The sequence below is a fragment of the Uranotaenia lowii genome, chromosome 3 (assembly GCF_029784155.1).
Source record: "Uranotaenia lowii strain MFRU-FL chromosome 3, ASM2978415v1, whole genome shotgun sequence".
NCBI classification, from domain to species: Eukaryota; Metazoa; Arthropoda; class Insecta; order Diptera; family Culicidae; genus Uranotaenia; species Uranotaenia lowii.
The window spans coordinates 99,203,532-99,228,601 of record NC_073693.1 but is presented as its reverse complement, the minus strand read 5'-3'; the positions used below and the strand labels follow the sequence as shown (position 1 = coordinate 99,228,601).

Below are 25,070 nucleotides of genomic sequence, written 5' to 3'. Positions count from 1 at the left end.
AATTAAGGCTTCGTTGGAAATGTAAAAATGTCTTGATATTTACAAATGACACAATTAAAAGTTAAAGAAATAGATTTTTTTAAAAAAGTTATCTAATGATTGATAGCATTTTGAAAAAATCTAATACTCAGTCTGAATGTCGTACATAAGTGAACATTTCAAAAGAAGTATGAGAATTTAGAGTCATACGCCTTGTTTCTAGAGCGTTCGTGAACAGAGAAATAGATTAAGACATAAATTTTGGGAAATTTTGCACAACTCTGGTTGTGAACTTAAGTGCCATTTTTGACTAAATTTACTCAAGTTTTCCATGGTGTTAGCTTCTGTACCATGTTTCTCAAGGCGTATTTCGAAAACACTAGTGAATTTTGTCGAGGAGCTCTTGTTTTAGTGATATGGCGTGTAGAACTTTTGAGATTCAATCAAAGATTTAGATATTGCCTAGTTATTTTAGATCATGGTTGCCAGAATTATTTCAGCACGGGAAATTCTTACAATTTTATATAAAAACCTGGCAAAATGTTGGCATTTGATTTTGAAATTGACAAAAAAAAAATCCGGGCAATTTTCGGGCAAATTTGTCCGAACTCAGAAATTACTTAATAAAAATCAGGAAAATAAAATTGAAATAAAATTTCTTTCCGCTAAAATTTATCGACAGATTTTAAATCGTATTTATGGCCGTACATGAATATATTAACACTTGTTCCAAATTTCATTTTGGAGGCATAAATTCAAAATTTTTACAACATATTTTGCTTTTTTTGTTTGAATTGCCAAATAAATAAATAAATAAATAAAGTAAAATCCTGGCAAAATCTGGGCATTTTTCTTTGAAAACCTGGCAAACGGGCCGGGCGGGACTAACCCAAAATTTTGTATAAAATTTCCGATAAGACCGGGCAATCTGGCAACCTTATACTAAATTCATAGATATATCGCATTAAAACAATAAATTCAACAATTTTTAGAAATTTTAATAGTTAATGTTATAAATTCTTCTGATATTGCTGAAACAAGCCTTTATGTATTTGGCATTAAAATATTTTATTCGTTTCAAAACTTTGTTAAAAACTGCAAAACGGTTAGATTTATGGTCTAAGGATTATCTTATACTCAATTTGGGTTAAAATTTCTTTAAAAAAATCGTCAAAATTGCCAAATTTTGAAAAATGGAAAACAATAATAAAATTTCTAAAACTTTTTTCTCAAAAGTCAAAAATTACTCGCGATATTCGGGAGCTTTGATAATTGAAACAAAATCTTGAATTTCCAAATCTTTGAGATTTTATATTGTTTTGCCAAAAAAGTGCACAAATTGATTAAATCGTATATCCATTCTGATTTTTCTTACATTTGAAAAATGTTTACAATATTTCTTTAAAAGGTATGCTTATTGCTATATCATTATTTTAACTCGATTTAGCATTTTTTTTTTCACATTTTTCGCGGTATTTTTATGACTATTGACCTTTTTTTTTGGGTAATGTCTTAGAAAAAAACTCGCATTTCTAGAACTTGAGAAGCGACCGGAAGCTTCCTCTTTATTTCGTTTCCCTGGCCTCCTCTTCCAATCAGATTTCGATAAATTAACATTAATTACACTACTCCTACCAATAATTTGTTATCTAATTTTTCAATATTTATCCCCAGCATATCAGAACGAAAATCCTTTGACAAAATATAGCAAAAAAAGGCACACCCACCTTACCAAAAAATTGGTTTTAGAATAGGATTGTTCGATCTCCTGGAAAAGATCGATTCCCAAGATCGATTCAACTGAATGGTTCCAGGATCGATCCACCTAAAAAATCGAAGGAAAAGGATCGATCTCTGCAAGATCGATCTTTTGAGTTGTAGTTAAAGAGTGGGTATTGCCTGAGGGCTGCTTTGTGCTGAAATAAATGGTGAAAAATGACAGGAAAAATCATACTTTTGAATATCAAATTTTAAGCAAAAAAAAATATGTTTTCAAATTCAACATCAGAATGTTTAACTTTTAATGACTTTGACACGAAGGTAACGTGCCCAGCTATTATCTGGAAGGCTCATGTTCAATTCTTCAAATATCCAAGTTAAAAAAAAAATTAAAAGAATAGAGGAAATATGAAAATATTAATTTGAGGAATAAATTAATTTAAATCTATATATATATATATATATATATATATATATATATATATATATATATATATATATATATATATATATATATATATATATATATATATATATATATATATATATATATATATATATATATATATATATATATATATATATATATATATATATATATATATATATATATATATATATATATATATATATATATATATATATAAATATATATATATATATAAAAAAATGAATTTCTGTCTGTCTGTCTTTCTGTCTGTTCCCTATAGACTCAGAAACTACTGAACCGATTTACGTGAAACTTGGCAGGTGGGGGTATTGGAGGCCGGGGAAGGTTCCTATTATGGTTTGAGACCCCTCCCCTTAACAGGAAGGGGGGGAGGGGCCTCCCAAACAAAAGACAATTTTTTGCATGACTCGAGAACCAATCAAGCAAATGGTATCTAATTTGGCAAGGGGTGGTATTTGGAAACGGGGAATATTTCAATGAATATAAGGTACCCCTCCTTCCTCTCAGTGGGTTGATAGGAAGGGGGAAGTGGGGCTACCTTACAATTTTTCATACAACTAGAAAACTAATCAAGATATTGGACCTAAATTTGGCATGGGAAGGTATTTTGATACGAAAAATGTTTCAATGATTATTTGAGACCCCTCCCTCTTTGCAGTTGAAAGGGGGGAGGGGCCTATTTCATATTTTTTAACATAACTCAAAAACTTATAAAGCAAATGGAACGAAATTTGGCATGGGAAGGTATTTGGATACGAAAAATATTTCTATGATTATTTGAGACCCCTCCCTCTTTCCAGTAGAGAAATATAAAGGTGGGAGGGGCCCTCTTTTTAATTTTATACATAACTGGAAAACTAATTAAGCAAATGGAATCAAGTTTGGCATGGAAGGATTTTTAGAAAGGAGACATGTTCTAATGATTGTTTGATACCCCTTCCTTCTTCCAGCTGGGAGAAAGGAAAGAGGGAGGGAAGTTCCATACAATTTTTATTGCATAACTCGAGACCTAAAACAGCAAATGGAACCAAATTTGGCATGGAATGATATTTGGGTACGAGAAATGGTTCTATGAATATTTGGTTTCCCTCACTCCTTCAAAACAGTGGATGAAAAGGGGGAGAAGAAGTATCCCTTACAATTTTCGGTATAACTGGAGAGCTGATCGAGCAAATTGAATCATACTTGGCATGTGAGGGTATTTGGATACGAGAAATGTTTCTATTATAAATTGATGCCCCACCTTTTTTCAGCGGAAAGATATAAAGGTGGAAAGGGGGGCTACCATACAATTTTTTTGCATAACTTGAGAATCAATAGAGCAAATGATATAAAATTTGGTATCAAAAAGTATTTGAGTACAAAAAATACTTTTATGAACATTAAGTTCTCACCCCTCCATTCAATGGGGCGAATGGAAGGGGGATGGTACTTCCTTCCAAATTTATGCTTAACTCAAGAAATTACATCGCAAAAAACCAAATTTGGCATGGGATGGTATTTAAATACTAAAAATTTTTAAATGTCAAGCAATTCCTTTCTTGCAGTGGGATGATAGAAATGGGAATAAAGGGAGGGAAGAGAAGAGAAATGGACAAAACTTAACATGGAAAATCATTTTGGTATGATTCTATGATTATTTGACACATCATGCTCTATTCAGTGAGTAGGTATATGGGAGGAGGGAGGTTAGCCCAATACAATTTTGTTAGCATTAGTTCTCAATTTATGCTAACGAAGCCAACAAATGGAAACAAATATGGCGTGGAATAAAATGGGTATGATTATTAAGATCTCCTCCCATTCAGCAGGGGGGGAGGGAAGGACAGGGGGGGCTCTCTTATCAGTTTTCTAGCATAAATCCAGAATATATCAAGCAAAAACAACTATATTTTATCAGTTGGATTATTTGCGTACGATTTATTTGAGACCCTCCTTTTTTAGGGCGAAGCTTAAAGAAACAGATTAAAATCATCAGATCTTTAACACAAATTTATGGGTCAAGATTCAGAATATAAGTTTAAGTTATTTTTGGATTGCCATCCGAAACTTCAGCTGCACCTCTCATTTTATAGCGGTTGCTTATGAATTATGTTATAATTTGGTTTAAAATAATGCTAACAAAACAGTAAAAATTTGAGTAAATTCTGAAAATATCATTCGATTTTGAAAGGTGTAGCAAAGCACACCGGGTCAGCTAGTATATATAAATGGATTTCTGTCTGTCTGTCTGTCTGTCTGTTCCCTATAGACTCGGAAACTACTTAACCGATTTGCGTGAAACTTAGCAGGTGGGTGTATTGGAGGCAGGGGAAAGTTTCTATTATGGTTTGAGACCCCTCCCTCTCTCATGAAGGGGGGAGGGGTCTCCCAAACAAAAGCCAATTTTTTTGCATAACCCGAGAGCCAAACAAGCAAATGCTTTCAAATTTGGCATGGGATGGTATTTGGATACGAGGAATATTCCTATGAATATTAGGTACTCCTCCTTCCTCTAAGTGGGGAGATAGGAAGGGGGGGGAGCTACCTTACAATTTTTCATATAACTCGAAAACTGATCAAGATATTGGAACCAAATTTGGCATGGAAAGGTATTTGGATACGAAAAATATTTCAATGATTATTTGAGACCCCTCCCTCCTTCCATTGAAGATACAGGAAGAAGGGTAGGGGCCTTTAAAAAAATTTTTAAAGCATAGCTTGAAAACTATTCGAGCAAATGAAACCAAATTTGACTAGGAAGGGTATATGGGTACGATAAATAGTTCTATGAATATTTGGTACCCCTCCTTCCTTTTAGTAAAGATATAGAAAGTAGGGAAGGTGCTCCTTTACCATTTTCAGCATAACTGTATAAATAATCAAGCAAACGGCACCCAATTTGGCGTGGGAAGATATTTGATTACGATAAATGTTTTTATGATATTTTGAGAACCCTTCGTCCTTCAAGTGGGAAAATCTTAAGGGAGGAGGGTCCTCCCATATAATTTTTACATCCCTCGGGAACTTACTTAGCATATGGAACGAAATTTGGCTTGAGAGGGTATTTGAGCACAGGGAAGGTTTCTGTGAATATTTGGTACTACTGCCTCCTTCCAGTGGGGTGATATAAAGGAGAGGAGGGGGGGGGGGCTCCTTTACAAACTTTCGCATTACTCGAGAACTAATCAAGAAAATGAAAACAACTTTGGCATGGGAAAGTATTTAGATACGTAAAATGGTTATTAGCTTATTTGAGACTTCTTTCTCCTTCCATTGAGAATGCAGTTAGGGAAGACGGAAGCTCATATATGTATGATTGTTTTGCATAAACCAAAAACTTATCTAACAAATGGAACCAAGTATGACATGGGAACAATCATTCAATTTAGCAACTGGGGAAGAATTTGGCATAGGAGTGTATTTGAATACACGGAATGGTCAATCATGATCACCTTCTTCCAGGTAGGGGATAGCTGGAAGAGCGGCTCCGATACAAATTTTATAACATAACTCGACAACTAATAAATCAAACGAAACCAAATTTGGCATGAGAGGGTATTCGAGCACAAGATTTGTTTTTTTTTCGGTAGTTTAGAACAGTGTTCCGAAAATCAATCATTTTCAATGAATGTTCCTGATTGCACTTCGCACCTGAACGTACAGCGGTCGGGTTTCGTTATTGATTGCTACTGGACCTACCCGATCATCGATCGTTCAATTCATCGCTAAAATACAGATCTCCTCGCACGATGCTCACTGTCAAAACAGTGCAGCACCATCATCAAATTGGAATCTCACCAATGCGCAATGCATATGGCGAATCTTGTTGGTCTTCGATCAGGAGTGAATGGATCAGGTAGTGAGTGAGTGATACATGAAGCCGATCATTAGCGTATTTTGTTTGATTTGATACATAGCAAATTAATAAATTTGTTTGTTGTTATAACGTTTTTTAACATCAGTATAAACAAAATCAAATTGTAGTTGTGTTTGTGAGGAAAGATGTTCACTTTCGCCGTGTTTTTCAATTTTTACAAGTTCTCTTATTAAAATGTCGTCCGTCACGTTAAAACTACTGAGAAATTATGGTGTCCCGCACAACTGTTTGATTTGCAAAAAATAATTTTGAATTTCATATAATTCAGGCAGATACTGAGTGAGCTACATTCAGAATGGATCAGATTGTATCTCGCTCATCTCCGATATGCGATGTTTGCTAAACCGATGATTCTCAATGATGCGACTCGGTTTGCATAGCTGATAGGAGCGCTGATCGAGATTGCATACAAGCAGTTGCGAGAGGCGCTATCCCATTATACAATCAGAATGTTTCCAACAGGAAACGCATCCTGAGTGTTTGTTTTGATTGATTTTCGGAACATTGGTTTAGAATCACTAACACAAATCAGTGGAACGATATAGAGGGAAAAGAGGGCATTGATACAATTGGTTTAATATTTCGATAACTTATCGAGAAAATAGAATTAAATTATCATGGGGCAAATTTGTGTACGAGCAATGTTTCTTCGATGGTTTGAGAACCCCTTTTCTTGCCAGAGGGGAGATATACAGTGGAGAGAGGGTCACCCATTTTTTGAATAACTCGAGAACTTATCGAGAATGGAGCCATATATGACGAGGGATCGTATTTATTTACAAGAAGTTTTTTTCTGATGTTATGAGACCCACCTTCCTTCAATTAGCGATATAGGAATGGGGGTAATCTGTATGATAATTCGAGAACTTATAGGTAAAATAAATATCCCATGATGTTATTTTGTTACTAAAAATGTTTATATGATAGTTTCATATTTATCTAAATAAAAAATATTTTGGCATAAGTTATAAACTTATGAAGCTATGAAATCCAGAGTCATAAAAAGGATTAAAATACGGATTTAAAAAAAAATTAAGATTTCAAAAAAAAAGTTGCAGATTAATTTAGAAAAAAACATTTCAATGATTTTGAAATTAAACTTAAAATTTTGTGCAAATAAATAACAAGTTAATTAACTAGGTACCACAAGTTTCAAAATTTTTTGGAAGGTGTAGCCATGCACACCGGGTCAGCTAGTAATCTATAATAATTATGATTATAATAATTTAGTCTTAATTTATAAAACTTTTCGTATATCATAAAATATATTTGTATTTTATCAATTGATTTCTTGAATCCAGTTCACGAATCTTTAACTCTGATTTCCTAATAAAAAAAATCTTCTTAAAATTTGAACTAAATTTTTAAAATCGCGCTTTCACGAGAAGTTTAAACAGGCGATGGTTTCACCATCTGGATTAATTCATACGAAAATCAATCCGCTTTAAATCGACTCTTACCGAGTGCAATTAAAACTGTCAGCGATTGCTAAAAATACGACTTTTAAAAATGAATGACCATTATCTGTAAATAATTGTTTACATCGGCCACAAACCGCAGCAACGACGTTCCCGACCATTTGATTAAGTGTGTACGACAATTGTCAACATCACACTTTCACCCTCGATAAAGACATTTTTCCCACCCATTAGGGTTTGCGTCGAACCAGAACAGAACGTCAAGTTTGTGGCTTCGAGTGTTGTTGTTTTTTGTTTTCTTGAAATAAACCGAATTACGCAGAAACAACGAAAAAAAATCGCAACCAAACGAAAACAAACAATCTTGTTGTCAAATTGTAGCCGAAAATTGTGCGACAACAACACCTTTTTAACTTGATCGTGCCACCCGCAATTTCGGAAGCTTTTTTTTTTAATTAGTTTTTTCTTTCAACCGGATGAGAGCACCGATTATTTTTGGAACCCTTGCAATCCTCAGCGATGCACAAAAACCGTCGCTGTGGATCAAGAACTTATCCGATCTACCTCCCTCTGTTGCGGCCATTCAAGAGAAAATATCGAGCCAAGATCAATTGCCATCAATTTTGAGTCGCGGCGGGGGAGCAATTTGACATTTTTCCGCTAATCCCGGCCTGTCTATTCGAGTGATGATTTGGTGAATTGTTAAGATTGTGCAATAACTGACGTCCATAATTTAGATTTCCGCCTGTGTTTTCTTCTTCACCTCCTGACAGTTGTAGAAACATACAAATTATTGCGATCGAATTTTGCGTCACTAGCGCGAATTTTTCTCGTGTGGCTGAAATAAATTTTCAAAATCTCAAACCCGCTGAAAAAAAAAATCCAAAAAATGAAATGCCAGCTGAAGATCATCATGATCGCTGGCGAGAGCAAGATTTGCACACGAGAGTTGTTTTTCACCAACAAGCCGCCGCCCGCTTTGAAACAAATAATTCATTTTGTGGGAGGTGATGGGGTCGAGGCTTCTTATTTTTCCCCGATTGACTTTTAGGGGGAAAGCATCGCGAATTAACACGGGAAACCTAAGAAGGATGAAACTTAAAAATACAGCAGTTGCAAGAAAGAAACATTGTATGTTTGTTATTTTCGTTGGGGATTGTTTGGGATATTCGATAATTTTTCTAATAAAATTCACAATAACAACATAACAATTGAGATTATGTTTTCCACACACGAGAAACAGCACCACAGCTTTCCCACTTCATAGAGCTTTCAGGGAATCATCCGTTATCGTTAAGTAAAGCCTCGTGCATATTTCGTCACAAGCGCCAGTCCATGATAAGCTGCTCTCGACCGACACAAGACGGGCAAAGTGGCAAACCTCGAGTCTGTGTGAGGAGAGGTCGGACCTCGAGTCATTATGCGGAGATCAGATCTTAAGATGTTAGAGGAGAGAACATGCCTTGAATCACCATGAGATACGGTATTCGTGTTAACCTTGAGTCAGTACGAAAAGTAATCAGATCTCGAGTCATTAGAAGGAAAAATATAGTCTCGAACCGTTGTAAGCGTCAGATAACACTTTCATCGAGGTTGTAGTGATTAGCCGCTAGTAAATGTAGTTTTCAAATATCGCAGTGAGGGAAAATGATGGGTGATGGTTTTCCGCAAATAATGCAGTATGCAGCCAGTAAGCTTCAACACGTCACAACCAGATGGCCATCCATGGTAACCCTTGCTGCTTGGTAACCACCACGATCGGTAGCGACGCCCGACGAATTGACGAAGGCGAAGCTGTCGTGTCCGCCATAATGGAAGAGCAACGACCTGTACTCGCGGTTCAAGCACGGTCAAATGCGGCTACCTGTTGCTGGTTCACTTCGATTCTTACCACGAATCGTAGAAGTAACAAGTGCGAATACGAACATAGCACACAATTAAGCTAAAGTGTTACAAGCCAGACACCAGCTAAGCCATGTGACGCCGAACCACCATTTTGTTCCCGCTAAAACACAGAGCACTCACGCTTGATTCCCACAATAGGACCCCTAAGTCTTTAGCTAAAAGCAACTTTTTTGCGGGACAGAAGTCAACCTGGTCCCTGAACCCTGGTCCTGAATCGGCCTAGTTTTGGTCTCGATCGTCACGGATAGCCATTTCATCCGGGTGATCATACATTGGAGGTTTGTGGTCGATTCCGAATCACGAACACTCGGATCGATCAACCAGTTCCCCAAACCGTCCATTCGTCCTCTTAGCCGAGATTCCCGGAAAGAAAGTCCCGGCTTCCGGTCGGAAGCGGACCGATAGAGGAGTTGGTCAGCCGTAGCGTCACCATCGTCGCAGCTCCGCCATCTTCAGTAGCCATAACCAGGGCGTGGCCCTAAAAGGTACCGTAACCAATTGACTCTGTTGAAGTGTTGAGAATTGTTGTGGCAGTTTGTAAATAAAATTTGGAGAAGTGCATATTTGCATATTTCCTGATCTTAGAGTTGGAACTCCCTGCGATTTCCTTTGGTTAAGCGAGCCGCCCTGAGGCCTAATAACGGGAGTCCCTGTAACGCCGGTGGGGTGGTAAGTAATAAACTTACATCGTATAGAGAGGAAAGGTTTGTGTGTGAACCTCAAGTCATTAGTTACGAGAAGGTTTTCGAGTCGTTAGAGGAGAGATCATGCTTTGAGTCTTAGAGAGAAGAGGTATGCTTAAAGAAGTTTCGTCAACAAGTCTGCCGTGGAGCGCACTAGCAGGATCGTGTGGTGGCCGATCAACCCACGAATGTGCCAGTTGAGAATCAAGCGCCGCTTCTTCAACAAAATCACCGTCAACGTGCACAGCCCTCACTTCGAAGTACCGGTTACGACAAAGAAGAATTCTACGCGCAGCTGGAGCGTGAAAACGACCGCTGCCCAAAACGTGATATCAAGATCGTCGTCGGGGATTTTAACGCTCAGGTCGGCCAGGAGGAGGAATTCAAACCGACAATTGGAAAGTTCAGCACGCACTAGCTGACCAACGAAAACGACCTATGACTCATAGATTTTGCCACCTCCTAACGAATGGCCTTACGTAGTACTTTTTTCTAGCACTGCCTCCCACACAAGTACACCAGGACATCACCGTACCAAACGCAATAACAGATCGACCACGTTTTGATAGACAGCTAGCACTTCTCGGACATTATCGACCTCAGATTTTTTCGAGACGCCAACATCGAGTCATACCACTATCTGGTGATGGTGAAGATGCCCTCAAAACCCTCCGTAGCGAACAACATGCGAAACCGACGCCTGCGAAAAATGTCATCTGACCCAGTATCTAGAAGGTGGTGAAGACTGGACGAGACGGATACGCAGGGCAGGACATGTATGTTGGTTATCCACCATGGGTGCACGGATTCAGACGCAGTTTCTGCCTAAGTATGTGCTGAACTGTGCTCACATGCATTCTTTAGATTATTAAGTTCGACAAATCTCCAATGCAGTGCGTACGCTATACCCGGATCCCATGGCTCTGTATGAACTGTTATGAAATAAATGTAGAGCGTGTGTTGATGTACATAGTTGATCTTAATATTAGAAGATGTTTGGATAACCTCCGTTTGTGAAAATAGTCACACTGGTTAATCAAACAGACACTAATTCTCTGCAATGTCTGCAATGGGATTGCAGAGGTTTACTCACCAAACGCACTTCTTTGATTCAACTTATACATCAACACAATATCAACACCTCTCCTCTATGTGAAATCCACCTGAATAAAGATTTATGCGTCAGGCTGCCGCAACACCTGATATTTCGCAAGAATCACTGTAAGAATTCAGTGGGAGTAGCGATCGCAATCCGTACTGATCTTAACCCAATAGCCTTTCCTTTAATATATGTAGATATTCTAGTGAAATTCATCACATTGCTTGTCAAATCCAAGGTAACTTTGGCACACTCATTATCGTATCAGTGGATGTAATTTTGAAATTTTTTTTATCGTCTATTCCGAAACCGCGCATTGGAGGAGATTTCAATTCGAAGCACTGTTTGTAAGACAACGAATCTGAAAATGCCCGTGGACAACGTCTTGATCAGGCGATGGAAGAATTAAGTGCTCAACGATGTTTAACCAACTAGATTCGATGCGCACTTGATATCACGCTGGTTTCTTCGAATCTTAGTTTGGATTTCGACTGGCAAGTATTGGACTCCCCCAACGAAAGCGTTAATTTCCCAATAGTTTTTCATTCCTATTACCGGTACGATGAAACTCTATCCTGGAATAAATTTTCGTAAACTGATTGGAAACTTTTTTCGCAACACAACACCTGGAACTGGAAGGGAACAAACGGACAATTTAGAGGCTTTGTTCGAGACAATCTAGCAGGCTTTGCAAAACTCAACACCATACAACAACCGAATCCCCCACCCAACCATACTAGGATGAAGAACCGAGGCAAAAAAACGCGACAAGGCGAGCTTAACGGAAACTGCGTGCTGAAACCTACGACTCTTATGCTGCTACGTCGATTCAGAACACTAAATAGTACGGGTAAAGAAAAAGAAGAGTTGGCAAAATTTCTGCGACGGTTTTGACAGCTCCACTTTGCTCGGAACTTTATGGAAAATGGCCAGACGATTCAACGTCCGAGGTGAACCATCTGCTGCTCGAAAGATTTCGGATTGGCACCTAAAGCAGTTAAAAATCCATCACCAGAATTGGAACACTGTGCTTGCTGAGAATACATTTTCAATGGTCGATATTCTCGCAGTTCTAATAACAATTCAGCCTCGGGCATCGACGTCTTTCCATATTCGGCCATTAGCCATCTACCAATGAGCTCTTTAGACATCTACAGGGAAATTCCGGTAAAATATTTAAATCGGATAAAAAATCACGGAGCTGGAAAACATTTAAAATTATTCCTATTCCACAAGCGGGACAAGAACCGAACTACAGCAAAGTGTACGAAATTTTAATTCAGGATTGTTTAGAGAACATCACATACATCAAAAGCAATCACATTTTCCGGAGGCCATCAACGGTTTCATAAAAGGTCGTGGGACGATGGACGCCTTATTCCCATTAATAAATGAAGCTTCTTTCGCAGCTAAACGAGTAGAACACGTTATGCTGTGTAGTCTCAACATTAAAGAAGCGTACGACGATGTTGAAATCAACATGCTGATTCGACATTCCGATCCTTGGTTGTTCCTGAGTGTCTTATTAAAAACATCTATGTATCATTTGTTCGAAGAGAGGATTCTGTGTTCTTCAAACCAACGATCTACTGAACGAACCACCTGGAGAGGACTCCCTGAAGGATCTTCACTTAACCCTTTATATTTCAACATACCGATTGCTTGATTGATGATAAGTATCCCGCAAGATGTTATCACGATTAACTAGGCCGATGATACGACGATAGCCATTAATGGGAAAATCATTCAACGCAGTCATGAAAGGCTTCAAAATGCACTAGGCATGTAGCCCTGAAAATCTCTGATCTTGAGTTGGAGCTGTCAGCGGTCAAATGTAAATGTCCTCTGAAAAAAACACGATACACTGCTTAGATTGGAAGTTGATGGATACGCACTAGAATACGTGCAATCCTTGAAATTTTTAGGTTTGCATCTCACCTGGAATTTAACGTGGTCAAATCATATCAACTGTATAAAAAACGAACTACTGCATTTCTCAATTTTCTGCGTAGAATTTCAGGTCAATCCTGGGGAGCCATGCTGATTGAGTTTCAATCAGAAAAAAATCCATTCGCCTGGTATGAGACAAAAAAGTCAGTCAATGAAGTCCAAAATGTTGGACACGATATTACTTTAATTTGGATTCCGTCTCATAGAGGAATTCCTATGAACGAGCTCGCGAACCAGGAAGCAAAGCGTGGATGCGTTGAAGAATCACCAAAGGAATACGTTTTGACATCATTTGATGACAGCATTCCGAATTAGCAGGTGGTATGGAATTCGGGATCAAAAGGTCGTTTCTTACGCAGCATTATTTCGAATGTTTCTCTGCGACCTTGGTTTTACAGATTGGAGTTCAGTCGTAGAGAAATTGTTATCTTCTCCAAGCTTATAAGCAATCACTCGAGACTTCCGGCTCATCTTCATAGAAATTGCATCATCCCAACTGCTGTATGTAGTTGTGATGAGGCAACAGCTGATCTAGATCATATTATTTTTTCATGTAACAGATTCAGTCATCTTCGAGAACCTGTTTGGTGGATATTATTTAGTTGATAAAGGAATCGTACCGGTTATGAAATTATTCTGAAAGAGAAAGATTTTGACGTTTTCCCCATTATTGTAAATTTTATTATAGAAAATGGAATGGATATGGAAAATGTGAAATGTTAGGACAATCACTTGGCTGATTATGTAGTAGAGGGTAAGCCAATTAAAAACTATAAAAAAATTTTACAGTACTGGGTCTCAAACTTTTGGCCGGGGGTTTATCAATATTGACTTATGATGGGAAAGGGAATTGGAAACGAGAAACTGTTTTTCGCTTTCCAACAGCCCCGGTGGTTTGAAACAAGGAAATATTTTTTGCCAGGGATTGTTTCGATCCTCCTTTATCTTGTGATAGGATAGAGAGGGACATGAAAACGTATTTATTTTGATTCTTGATGTCGACGCGGTCTCAAATCATTGGCTCAAATCGGCAAATCAGTGCCGCTGACGTTCACATCTTATGCCAACGACGCACAGTGGGGCAGAACAGGCATTGTGTTGGACAAAACCTCGTAACTTCTTTAAATCAGCTCGTAGAGGTTTGATGTCTTCGGGTGAAATGTTCACAATAATAAAAGCTATCTAATCGTTTGATTGATGATATTCTAGCTAAATACTAGAATTCATTTTTGAAAGGAACAAAATTGAAAAAAATACGTCAGTAAAATTTACCTTATCTTAATTATAATAACTCCAAAACGAATAAAAATTACATGTTTGAAAATTCTCTAAATGAAAGAGTAGAAAAAGCTCAATCTTACGCACTATTCGCGAGAATAATTCATCGGCTGGTTCCACCAATTTTTATCTTTGAGTTTTGTGTTAAAAATCACGTTTCTTCATTCAACTTTACGTCTTTATTTATCCAAAACGTATCAAATTTCATATTTCTTAAGAATAAATGATGAAATTTTTGTTCAAACTACACAAACTTATAATTTGGAGAGATTTAACGATGTTCAGGGAATGTTTTAAAAATCGAAATAAATTCGGATTTGAATAAAAGATAGAAATTGAACAAAAAACTAATAGTAATAACCATTCATACATGCTTTCGGCAACACTATGAACAAAATAGTTTTGTCGTAAAGATGTGTTTTATACTCATGTATAAGTCTGAAATAAGAAGCAGTGTTGATTTCAGTGATGTTCGAATGTTTTGTATCTTTAATCGGTAATAAAATATGAGAATCATTGATTTTTTTTCATTTTATCTGTTTTGAAAGAATATCAAGAAGTTTTTACAAATATATTGATATTAATATACTTTACTAAAATATTTGTATTTCTTTGTTATATTGTTAACAAAATACAACAAACAATTTCTGCTAAGACATTTTAATTAGGCGTTATTCAGAGTCAAAGAAAAATAAGGATTAAAAAATAGAAGAAATTTAGCCGCTTTCTGGCTTCTCTAACTTTGCTTTTCCAATATTTTCCGCTTTAAATTCAAGTTCATATAAGTTAATAAGTGAATTTTTTCTATCGAAACTATTTTCAGTAGAAGGAAATATATAAATCGATCCTAGAGTAGTTATTAGACCGCTGCAAAAAATGAATTATTTCTCCCATATGTTTTTTCGATGCCTAAATTTCCCTTTTTTACGGGAATAGCTGTACCTTTGTTTGCCGTCATTATGAAGACTTCAAATCTTGTAGAGCGTTAGTTGGATAGTTGAAAAAGATTGTGTGAAATTTTCATTAAAAAAATATCAACCGAGAGAGAAATGGCAGCTAGTCAAAGTTGGAAGTGGGTGCGCAGCTTCACGCGATTTCATTCTTTTTTTGAACGCAACTGTATATGGCTAACTCTTCCGCTCACTGAGCCTTTCAAAAAGTTTACCTCGATTTGTGCAAAAATACACAAGTTCAAAAAATAAGAAAAATACTTAAATATGGGTACTGATGAAGAATAAAGCTGTTCATAAACCTGTTTGCAATGTAATGCATGTTGTTGCATATTGCCTTGGACTAGTTTAGAAAAAATTGAAATGTTCACATTAGCTCCACTCTAATATCCTATATTTACGCATAAAATGAATTCATTACGTAAGGAAATTGATTTATTGAGTAATTCAAGTAAAAAACTAATGGTATTATTGAAGCTTATTGTTTTTTTTTTGTAAAGAACCCACACTAAACAGTAGGCTTTTTTCCAAGAACGAGTTACTGAGAAAAATGTAAATTTCATGAAAAACACAAAAAACATGCTTCACAAAAAGTTTAATAACTTCTTCATTAGCAAGTATTAGCAACTACTTTTTGTTTGACCATAAAGCTGAAACTTAGTTCTTTATTTTAATATGTAACTCGACGCGGAATTTTGCTGAAAAACTATACTTCAAGATGTTTGAAATTGGTGAAAATCTCTAATTTTTTATGTCAAAATATTTTTGCTATAACAAGGACAATATATTTTGTAAATTTAATATTTTCATAGTGCATAAAAATTGATAAAATTAAAAAAAAAATGATGTATTTGGTTAACGGTTATCTTGAACAGATTATTTTCTACAGAGCGAGAAAGATCTCTCTTTTTATTTCCTCATTTTTTTAACAAAATTTACCCTACTTTCCCCTACTAAGTAAGTTGCTCAAAAAATCGAATTTTTCAAAATTTTTGATAGATTTGAGTTCGGCTATTTATCTCGTTTCCAAAAATATAAATGTGAAAATTTTTATCCAAGAAATGAAAAATGAGGTTTTGTCACAACTTTCATAGGTTCTGCCCCACAGTGCGACGTTTAAATATTGATACTCATGATTGGAGTAAAGATTGAATTTTAGGTGTAGGAAACATTAAAAAAAAAGAAGAAAAAAGACCTATAAGTCGCAAGTCCAATTATTCAACCGAAGTAAAATAACTCAAAAAAACTAACATTTATAGCGAACATTTCAAAAGGGCAAAACTGCCATATGTAAAAAAAATTGCGTTAACGGTCATTCCAGATGAACGCGATTGCACTTTACCTATAAACTCGATTTTATCTTAAAATCACTTAAAGTTTTTAAAAAATTGATAAAATTCAATTGGGCGAAAATTCTTGTTGATGCATTTCGTTTGAACGTGAAGTTACGCCTATTCAAAATGGGGTTAACTTTTCTATTCGTGTAAGGCCAATAGGCGTAACTGAGTTGACCGTGTGTGACAAAACGTCCTAATTAGTTTTTTCGTGTAAAACCAAAGGGCGAATCTTCAAAACCAAAACAAAAACGGCCGATCAATTGGGCTAAACTTGCAGGCGTAACGGGAATCTAAAACAAAAAAAGGCGAAACTCGAAAATATTTGAAATTTAGTGAAAAAAGATAATGTTCTCGATAACCAACAAAAAATATGTAACTATAATACACATTTCTTGATTTTCTTGAACAAAAAGTGACCGATTTTTTAAATAGGATTTGATTAGATGTTCCGAAATTTCAAACGCGTTTTAATCGTTTCAAGCTAACTGCTTATTCCGCCCTTATGAAATGTTACGCTACATTTGTCAAACACCTCAGATCTTGGTAAAATATTTCGGTTACGAGATAAGGTTCAGGATTCGGGTCACCCTGGGGATCACTCAGCCTTCCTACCATTCAGTCAGGCACTCTACAAACCCAGAAGGATTAAGCCTGCAACATCGGATACTCTTGATCTCCAAGCCTCTCACAACGTTGTTTGGAGCGGGTGATTTTTTGGACAGTATCTAGATTCCTAAATATGATTGGAAAGAACTTCCCCCTTATTCTGCGCCGCGCGTGAGGTGACGATAGTCGAGTCGAGTCGGAGTCGCGTGAGTCTTGTCACCTTATTCCCGAAACCAATGTGACAGAGCATACGATTTGTCACTCACGGTGACTACTAGATTAGGATAATAACTCAAAAAGTTAATTCTAAAAGACGTTTCTCACCTAAAGTGACTACTGGAATCGGGTGACTCGACTATCGTCACCTCACGCGCGGCGCAGAATAAGGGGGCTTATCGCCTGGGTTTATCGTGGTGGTCAAAAGTGTGCAGTTTGATCATCTGGTTGTTGTTGGTGGTAAAATGCAAGTAATTGTTTTGTTGGGAAGGTTAATAATTATTTCTACTTCATCCCAAGCAATCAATAATCACGCATTTACTTAAAAAAAAGGCTTTGAAAGTTACTAAAACAACTGCCCAATTCCCTTGAGTGAATCATATGTACTCAATAACAAACATGAAGCTGCAGAAGGGATTTGCATGTCCGTTATGAGTGACTTTAAAAAGAAAACTCCTTCCATATTCCGTGAGTGAATTATATGTTCTCATTGATGAACTTGAATGCTCCAAAATTAATTTATATGTACGTTGTAAGTGTATTCCAAATGGAAGTTCAACAGAATATAACATGACTTTTTATTCAAAATAAACACAAGCATTCAAGGCTTTGCATACGATTTTTGAGAAGAGAGAGTAAAAACCCCTGTTTTTCATTTTAAAATTTTTTTTAGCTCAACGATTTTTTGAGTACCGTAAACTGGGGAAACTTTGATCACTTTTATCATTCATTTTTGAATATTTTGGAAGGGATTGCTGTTTCGTAATACCTAGCTTTAAAACACTTACTGAGGTGAGGAGTATAAAACATGACCATTGATTCCAGTAAATTCAAACGGCATTGGTAGTTATAATTGAATGTTTATTACAAAACCAGAATTCGAGTTTCGGGGTAACTTTGAACAGTATGGTTTTAAAGGAACCTCAACCTCTTCAAAACTACTTTTATGGGGCCATTTAGCACAGAAGGCATAAACATTAATAACAGTAATTTTTGTTAGGACTAAACTGATTTTTTCAACGTTTTTTTTTCAAAACCTTATATAATCAAAAGATGGACAATGTTGCTGCATACATCTTGGGGTAATGAACATTTCTCAATTTTTTTTGGCTTCAAAAACAAATGAAATCTTGCCTTCATGCAATTCCCTAGGTCATCGCACTGTTCCCATGTTCTTTTTTTCTTAAAATTTAACCATTTTATAGGGTTTTAGCCATTTTGACTATACGGGATTTCTCATGGAAAATTATTGTTTTATTTTTCAATATCCAAGAACTATCACCAAATGACCATTAAAATTACACTTGAACTGAACCCTAACAAAGAAAAACCTTAAACTTTCACTTTTTAAAGATTTTAAACGGATTGTTTATTATTGCGTTGAGCTTTCATTATACCCATACCAGCTATGATTATTGAATAGTTTGGATTATTCACTCTAAAGTACTTTTCCATTCAGGTAGTCACCTGTTGCTATTTGGACAACAATAAACTTCCCATAACAAATCAAGCCGATCAAATTGCGTTCCGTTACTCCTGAAAACGCAAACGAAATGCAAATTTTGTCCTCGCACTTGACACTCGTCTAAGGTATTTACGAGGAATGGTTGAGCGCCTCTTCTTTGAATAAGACTAGACTCAGTAGAAGACCCCCCTGCTTCCTGACTCAGAGAAGCATCAAAAGCTAATAAAAATAGAAATGCTGAATCAATACCTTCCAATCACAAAAAAAAAAGAAAAACCAAAACAATGCTACCAAACGACCGGCAATCCGAAAAGGGAATGCATTTTGGTGTGATCTACCAAAAGGCCGGGAAACAAAACAAGAAAATCAAACTGTTGTTTTGGTTTTTCTTTGACTGAATGTAAGTGTCGCTTTGCGCCAAACATTGAAACCGATTAAATGAACTCTTAATCGATCGGGAACTGCTCGAAATCCGATTCGCTAATTGTTCGGTTTAATTGACTGAAGACACTAACGCTCATCAGAACTAGCTAAGTCTTCAGTTCACTTTTGTCATCGGTTCGGTTAATTAGTTGATCTAAGTTGGTTGCAACCCCTTATGAAGCTTTTTTTAAGTATAAATCTAGACCTGGAGTATTCTTTAGTTGCATCCAAACAATTGAACAGGAAGCTGACCTCATCGTGAACATGAGAAGCTTCTTGTGAATGGTTTAAGATTGTTAGAAAAACGTAGAAAAACTTTCGGGAGCGAGTGGTTGTGTAATAGTTTTTGGCCAGGTTACGTAACCCTTGGTTGGGAAGTTTCTCGAAAGCGAAGAAAAGCGTTTTGCGAAATGGGGATTTTTCTTTCGGTTTTAGTGGCCAGCGTTGGAGCCATGGATCTTATCAACTGCTTGGCGTATGTATCGAATCAGCTTACGGGAAGCCCTCCGGTGGATGCTGATCTTCAACGATATCGGCAGCTGCTGAAGGAGCAGATCGATAGTACTCCGCGAGCTTCGATCGACGGTTTGACGTACGCTCAGGACGGAGTTTTGTACAAGGATGGTTATCGGGTAGAGTCGTTCGACGAGAATCGACTAGATGCGCTGAATGCAAGGATTCGAGATCTGGAGCAGACAAGTCGAGAGAAAGAGGCAAAGCTGGAACAATTGAATGAGAAGCTGCAAGAGCTGGAAAGTCACTCGGAGGAAGAGGATATTCCTAGGGATAGATCTCGGTCTCGATCCGTTAGTCGAGAGTTGAGTCCTCAACCGTCTACTTCGTCTGGGTGTGTTCCTCAAATTGTGTTGGACGAAAATGATATGAGAGGAGGCTCGAAAAAGTTCAGGCCGATTCACAGAGACGATGAATTCCGTCGTACGATCAAAAAACAATCCGTTAAGTCTAACGCATCTGAAGATCGTGCTGATGAACTGGACTTATTGACGCAAATGGAGGAGGAAGAAAACAAGGTTATGGACGATTACATCCCACTTGTGTACACGCGAGAAGAGCAAATGGCTCAAGGCAATAAAAGGCATCAAATCAGTCCAATTCAGGAGTTGTGTCATATGCATGAGAATGACGAGCGATTAAGGATGGAACGTTCTCCAGAACCTGCTTTTGGAGCTGAGACGGTCAAACCATGGGGTGATATACGATTAGGTGAAACCAAAGAAAAAGAGATCATCCACCTGCCTCAGAATCAACTTATCGAGGAAGAACGCAAAGGTAGCGTGAGCAGCTCAGACGAAAGTCTTGGAAAACGCGAGGATACCGATCAGTGGCAACGTAACTCAATGCCAGAATTGCCGATTGTCCAGCAGGAAGCACACCTAACAGTCAGCGAACCTATATCGTCCAATATCAGCTCTCATTCCGGGAGTCCCGATCCTGAGCATCCGACTCTGAAACGAACGCGCAAAAAGAGCGATCTTACAGCTCTATTGCTGGAAGAAGAACGTAAAGACGCTACCAACAGTGGCATTACGATCCAAACCGAAGACTCCGAAAACGAAAACGTCAACACCACGGAATTCATGCAATGCAAATCACCCTCACCGTATGTAGAAAACGAAAATCTCGAAGTTCCGTGTCAGCTTATTCCTCTCATTGGAGCAGATCTCGACAAATCTCCTGCTTCCGAAAGTCGACAAAGCTCTGTCTCTCAAGACTCTCTGCAACCATCAGCAACACAATCAAGAGACGCTACCATCTCTCCAGCACCAATTGGCTCATCCGGTTCTCCTGCGTCTCCCAACTCGTCTATTCTAGTGAGTACCATCTCCCAACCTTATCCCTTAACTCCTCCAAATCGATATGCATCCATAACTCTTAAAATTTCTTATCTTGAATTCTAGGATGAATCCTTCAAGGAGCATTCCGGAGACAATCGGAACTCCTCATCCCCCATTGAATCCGATAAAAACAATGTAAGTAGGGATGGTAGTGTGTCTCTTGCTTCAACCGATACGCCAGCTGCTAGTCTAGGCTTGCATGGTGTTGACCAACAACTACGAACTCCCTCACCCGAACCACCACCACCACCTGAGCACGTGGTCGATCTTGACGCAGGTGGTGTCGATCGGAAGAGCGATCATCTTACCCCACCCTCCTCAAAACGCTTTCGCATGCGGACCAGAAAAATTCGCAGCCTAACACCAATCGAATACAACCAATCATTCATGGACGACTTCATCGAACAACGGCTCAGTGTATCACCCTCGGAACTGGAAGACTACATCACCAGTCTGGAGGAGATCAAATTCGACCCTCCTAAGCCGGTTGTGCCCAACTTCTTCTTACCAACCACGCCGATGACTTCCGGCCTCCCGAACCTTATTGTCACGGATGAACGGGGTGCCGATGCACAATTCCACGATTCCATCTCCTCAAAAGGATTCTACGGAAACTGTCGACTCACACCCAATCGAATCCCCAATCATCGAGTCAGTTATTCCGAATGGATCAAGAAATTCCCGGAAAACACATCCAGCCACCTGGAATTAGAAGACTACGATAGTGACGATGAAGAGGTCGAAAGCATCTTCAACAACTATTCCAGCGAACCTTCGACATCGACCAGCCCAGAGGTAGCTGAAGATCTCAAGTTCCCTGTCAACTTGCCAGAAGTTCTCACGCCTATTCCAGAACCACCGAAAGACTTACCCACAAGCCCCGAAGTGACAGTAGAAAACCGTTCAGAAACTCCCACGGAGTTCCCACTAAACGTTATTCCATCTTACGCTACGCCTTCACCAACCTCTCAAATATCGGATCTATCCCTATCATCCGAATCGAACCTTGGACCCTTCGAACCTCAGCTCAAACCTGCCCCATCAATCCACTTCACACCCATCACATCACACCCAGAGAATCTGTCCCCAACGCCAGACCCACATTCCTTATCCCCACGACTCACAACCAAACTATACATACCCTCCCGTTCAACGACTTCCTCTCCAATTCCCTCAGATATGACCCCGGAAGAAGCCATCTATGACATCGGACATCTGGACGGACTAATCTTTGAAACAAAAAGCCGATCACCGACCCCGGCAGCACTTTCACCCGTTCTACCCGATCCTCTCTCTCCAGAGGAACTGGCTTTCGACATCGGCAACCTCGGGGGACTCATACTGGGACCACCGAGCCGATCCACCTCTCCGCTCCCTCCGTCGGCATCACCGACGACACCAGGATCGTCCCCGTGGAGCAGCACCAACACCAACAACAAATCAGAAATGGAAACAACACCATCACCAACACCGACACACGACGATTCCGACACGGTGCGATAGTTTGGAACCATCCCGCGACACGAAGCACTTTAACAACAACCAAACAGAATTTAAAAAAATACAAATTGGTAGCTTATTGTTGCTTTCAAAATAAATAACAGGTTTAATTTTATTCTCACGAAAAACCAAACAAGCAGTGAAACACAAATAAACAAACACAGAACTCGCACCCCCCTTTTATTGTGAAAACTCAAACAAAACCCAACAGTTGTTAATAAATTGCTGTTTTTATTATTTTTCGACTAAATGGTGTGAGCCGAGTTTTTCCTTCAATTGAAACAAAAACAAGTCATTAAGCCTGTTGCAATAAATTCGCAATATCGGCAATAAGTTTATCGAAAAAAAGTTTATCGATAGAGTAGCTAGTTCCTAACAAATAAATATATTGCTTGTACGTAGTAATATTTATTAGAATTAGATTCAGTGTGACTTTGTTTTATGACTGAAAGTTTGAACAAAAACTTAAAGTATCTTCAGTTTTTGTGAAAGAGATCCTTTAGGGGAAGGCGAACTTCGATACACATATGTATCGAATATTCCAATACATATGTGTATGTGATATGTGCACATACATATGCATGATCAGATATCGGTTTTCTATACATTGGAGAAATATTCATGTTGAAGTTCCGTACAGTTAATAAGAAAACGACAAATAAAAGTTAGATTTACTTACGATGCGGGCTAAATGCGTTTGGACATGAGTTTATCTGGCAATTCACTGAAATTTGTCTATCAAACGAATACATAATCTATGCAGTAGAGAGCAAATAACTATTTTTGTAAAATTTTGGGCGCCCATAATTCGAATTATTTTTCAGCATTTGTCTATCGTTAAGCCTTGTGCCTTGTGTCATTAGTGTGAGAGATTATATTCACGTTTCAATGGAAATCATAAATTTTTCATGTTCAACCTCCTTATTGAATAGGGGCGTTTACCTTACCTGATAGTGGCATCCAATGATGGTCCCTCATCCTAATATTGAATGAGATATTCGATCCTGAAAGCGTCTGTTTGGTGATTTTTTTTTAATTTCAGGTGAATTAGAGAGAAATAACCATAACATTTAGGTACATATGTTTAGAGCTTCAATATTGGCAAAAGTTCGGTTGTGAAACACAAACATTAACTTTCATATAATTTTCAAACACGTTATATAATCTTATTTAACTTTTCTCTTTGATTTTTACTCTTTATTTCCTTCCTACCCAAGCAACCAAAAGTCGCGTTTTTACTCAAAGATAGAACTCCGAAATGCACATTTGGCTGAAAAATGTTTTACGGGAGCTTCAGGTGACTCTTGCCACGTAAAAGTTACTCTGGAACTTCCATCGCCTTTGGGAAGGATAAATTATCGATAACGGAACTTCAAAGCGCTTTTAATGCAACTTCTTTCAAGAAGGTCGATAACGTTCGCTTAACACCTTCTAACGCACCGATAAGATACTTTTAAGTGTTTTATAGAATCTATATGGGAATTTCAAGCGACATGTCAAAAATGTCTGTAAACTTGTTGTCATGATATTTGTTTTGTTTATACCAGTACTGATATTAAGAAATAGAACTCAAGAATTTTTCGAATTTTTGATGATGAGAACTTTCGTTATTATTTACTAAGTGTACTGAAAGTCCTTTAAACGAAATAAGGTACAATCTATTGACCAATTCATTCAATCATCTCAAATGACATTAAGTTTAAATACTAATTATAACAGTGGCAATGAACTATTGCTGGATTAGTCGAGAGGCTGGTGAGTTTCATTAAAACCTAGAGAGCAGCGGTTCAATTCTCTAGACGTAGTAGCTTTTGTGATCAAAACAATATAATTAATATCAATGAGATAGACCATGATAGACCAGCAACCTAGCAATCTGTCATTTGATTATTAGAGCAATCTGTCGACCGGATTTTTTTCAGCGCGTAGAAGTTTTTCGACATTCTCTTAGAAGCTGCATTGCATTCTCTTCAGCCACCTAAATGTACTTCGAAGTAGCTTTAAGAACATAAATTTTGGGCTGATTAGCATTCTCTTCAGACAGAAACGAGAGCTGATTCCGGTTGCTTGGGTATCTCTATTCTTCGTTTAGTGTTTTTACTTCATGCCCATTTTAAAAAGTTTCATTCCTTGATTTGATTTGATTTATTTATTGATACTTGCAAATTAGGAATACATTATTGCAATCGAATGGTAGATAAGAATTTGAAAGTTCTTATATAATACATTATTTTGAAAATAATTAAATCTAATTTCCTAAACCTAAACTGGCAAAACAATCTCTTTGAAAGTGTTTCAAGGGACGATTGAATTTGATTTCATCCGGTAACTGATTTCGAAAAACAAAACCACGTACGAACAACGAAGAATTAAAAT

At 37.6% G+C, this 25,070-nt stretch overlaps 1 protein-coding gene across 6 annotated transcripts in view; it reads left to right on the top strand.

The window, feature by feature from the left end:
* LOC129756924 (four and a half LIM domains protein 2) overlaps positions 1-25,070 on the top strand; it is a 495,033-nt gene that overhangs the window by 318,203 nt on the left and 151,760 nt on the right. Inside the window, exons 2-3 of one of the 6 annotated variants that reach the window (XM_055753985.1) lie at positions 19,774-21,170; positions 21,258-23,057. The exons of 3 other annotated variants lie outside the window; for them this stretch is intronic. In XM_055753985.1, the coding sequence (XP_055609960.1) occupies positions 19,791-21,170; positions 21,258-22,697 (2,820 nt within the window). In that variant the 5' untranslated portion in view covers positions 19,774-19,790 and the 3' untranslated portion in view covers positions 22,698-23,057. Of the gene's footprint in view, positions 1-19,467; positions 21,171-21,257; positions 23,058-25,070 lie in introns of those variants that run through there. 2 more of the 6 variants (XM_055753986.1, XM_055753984.1) reach the window with 2 other exon arrangements.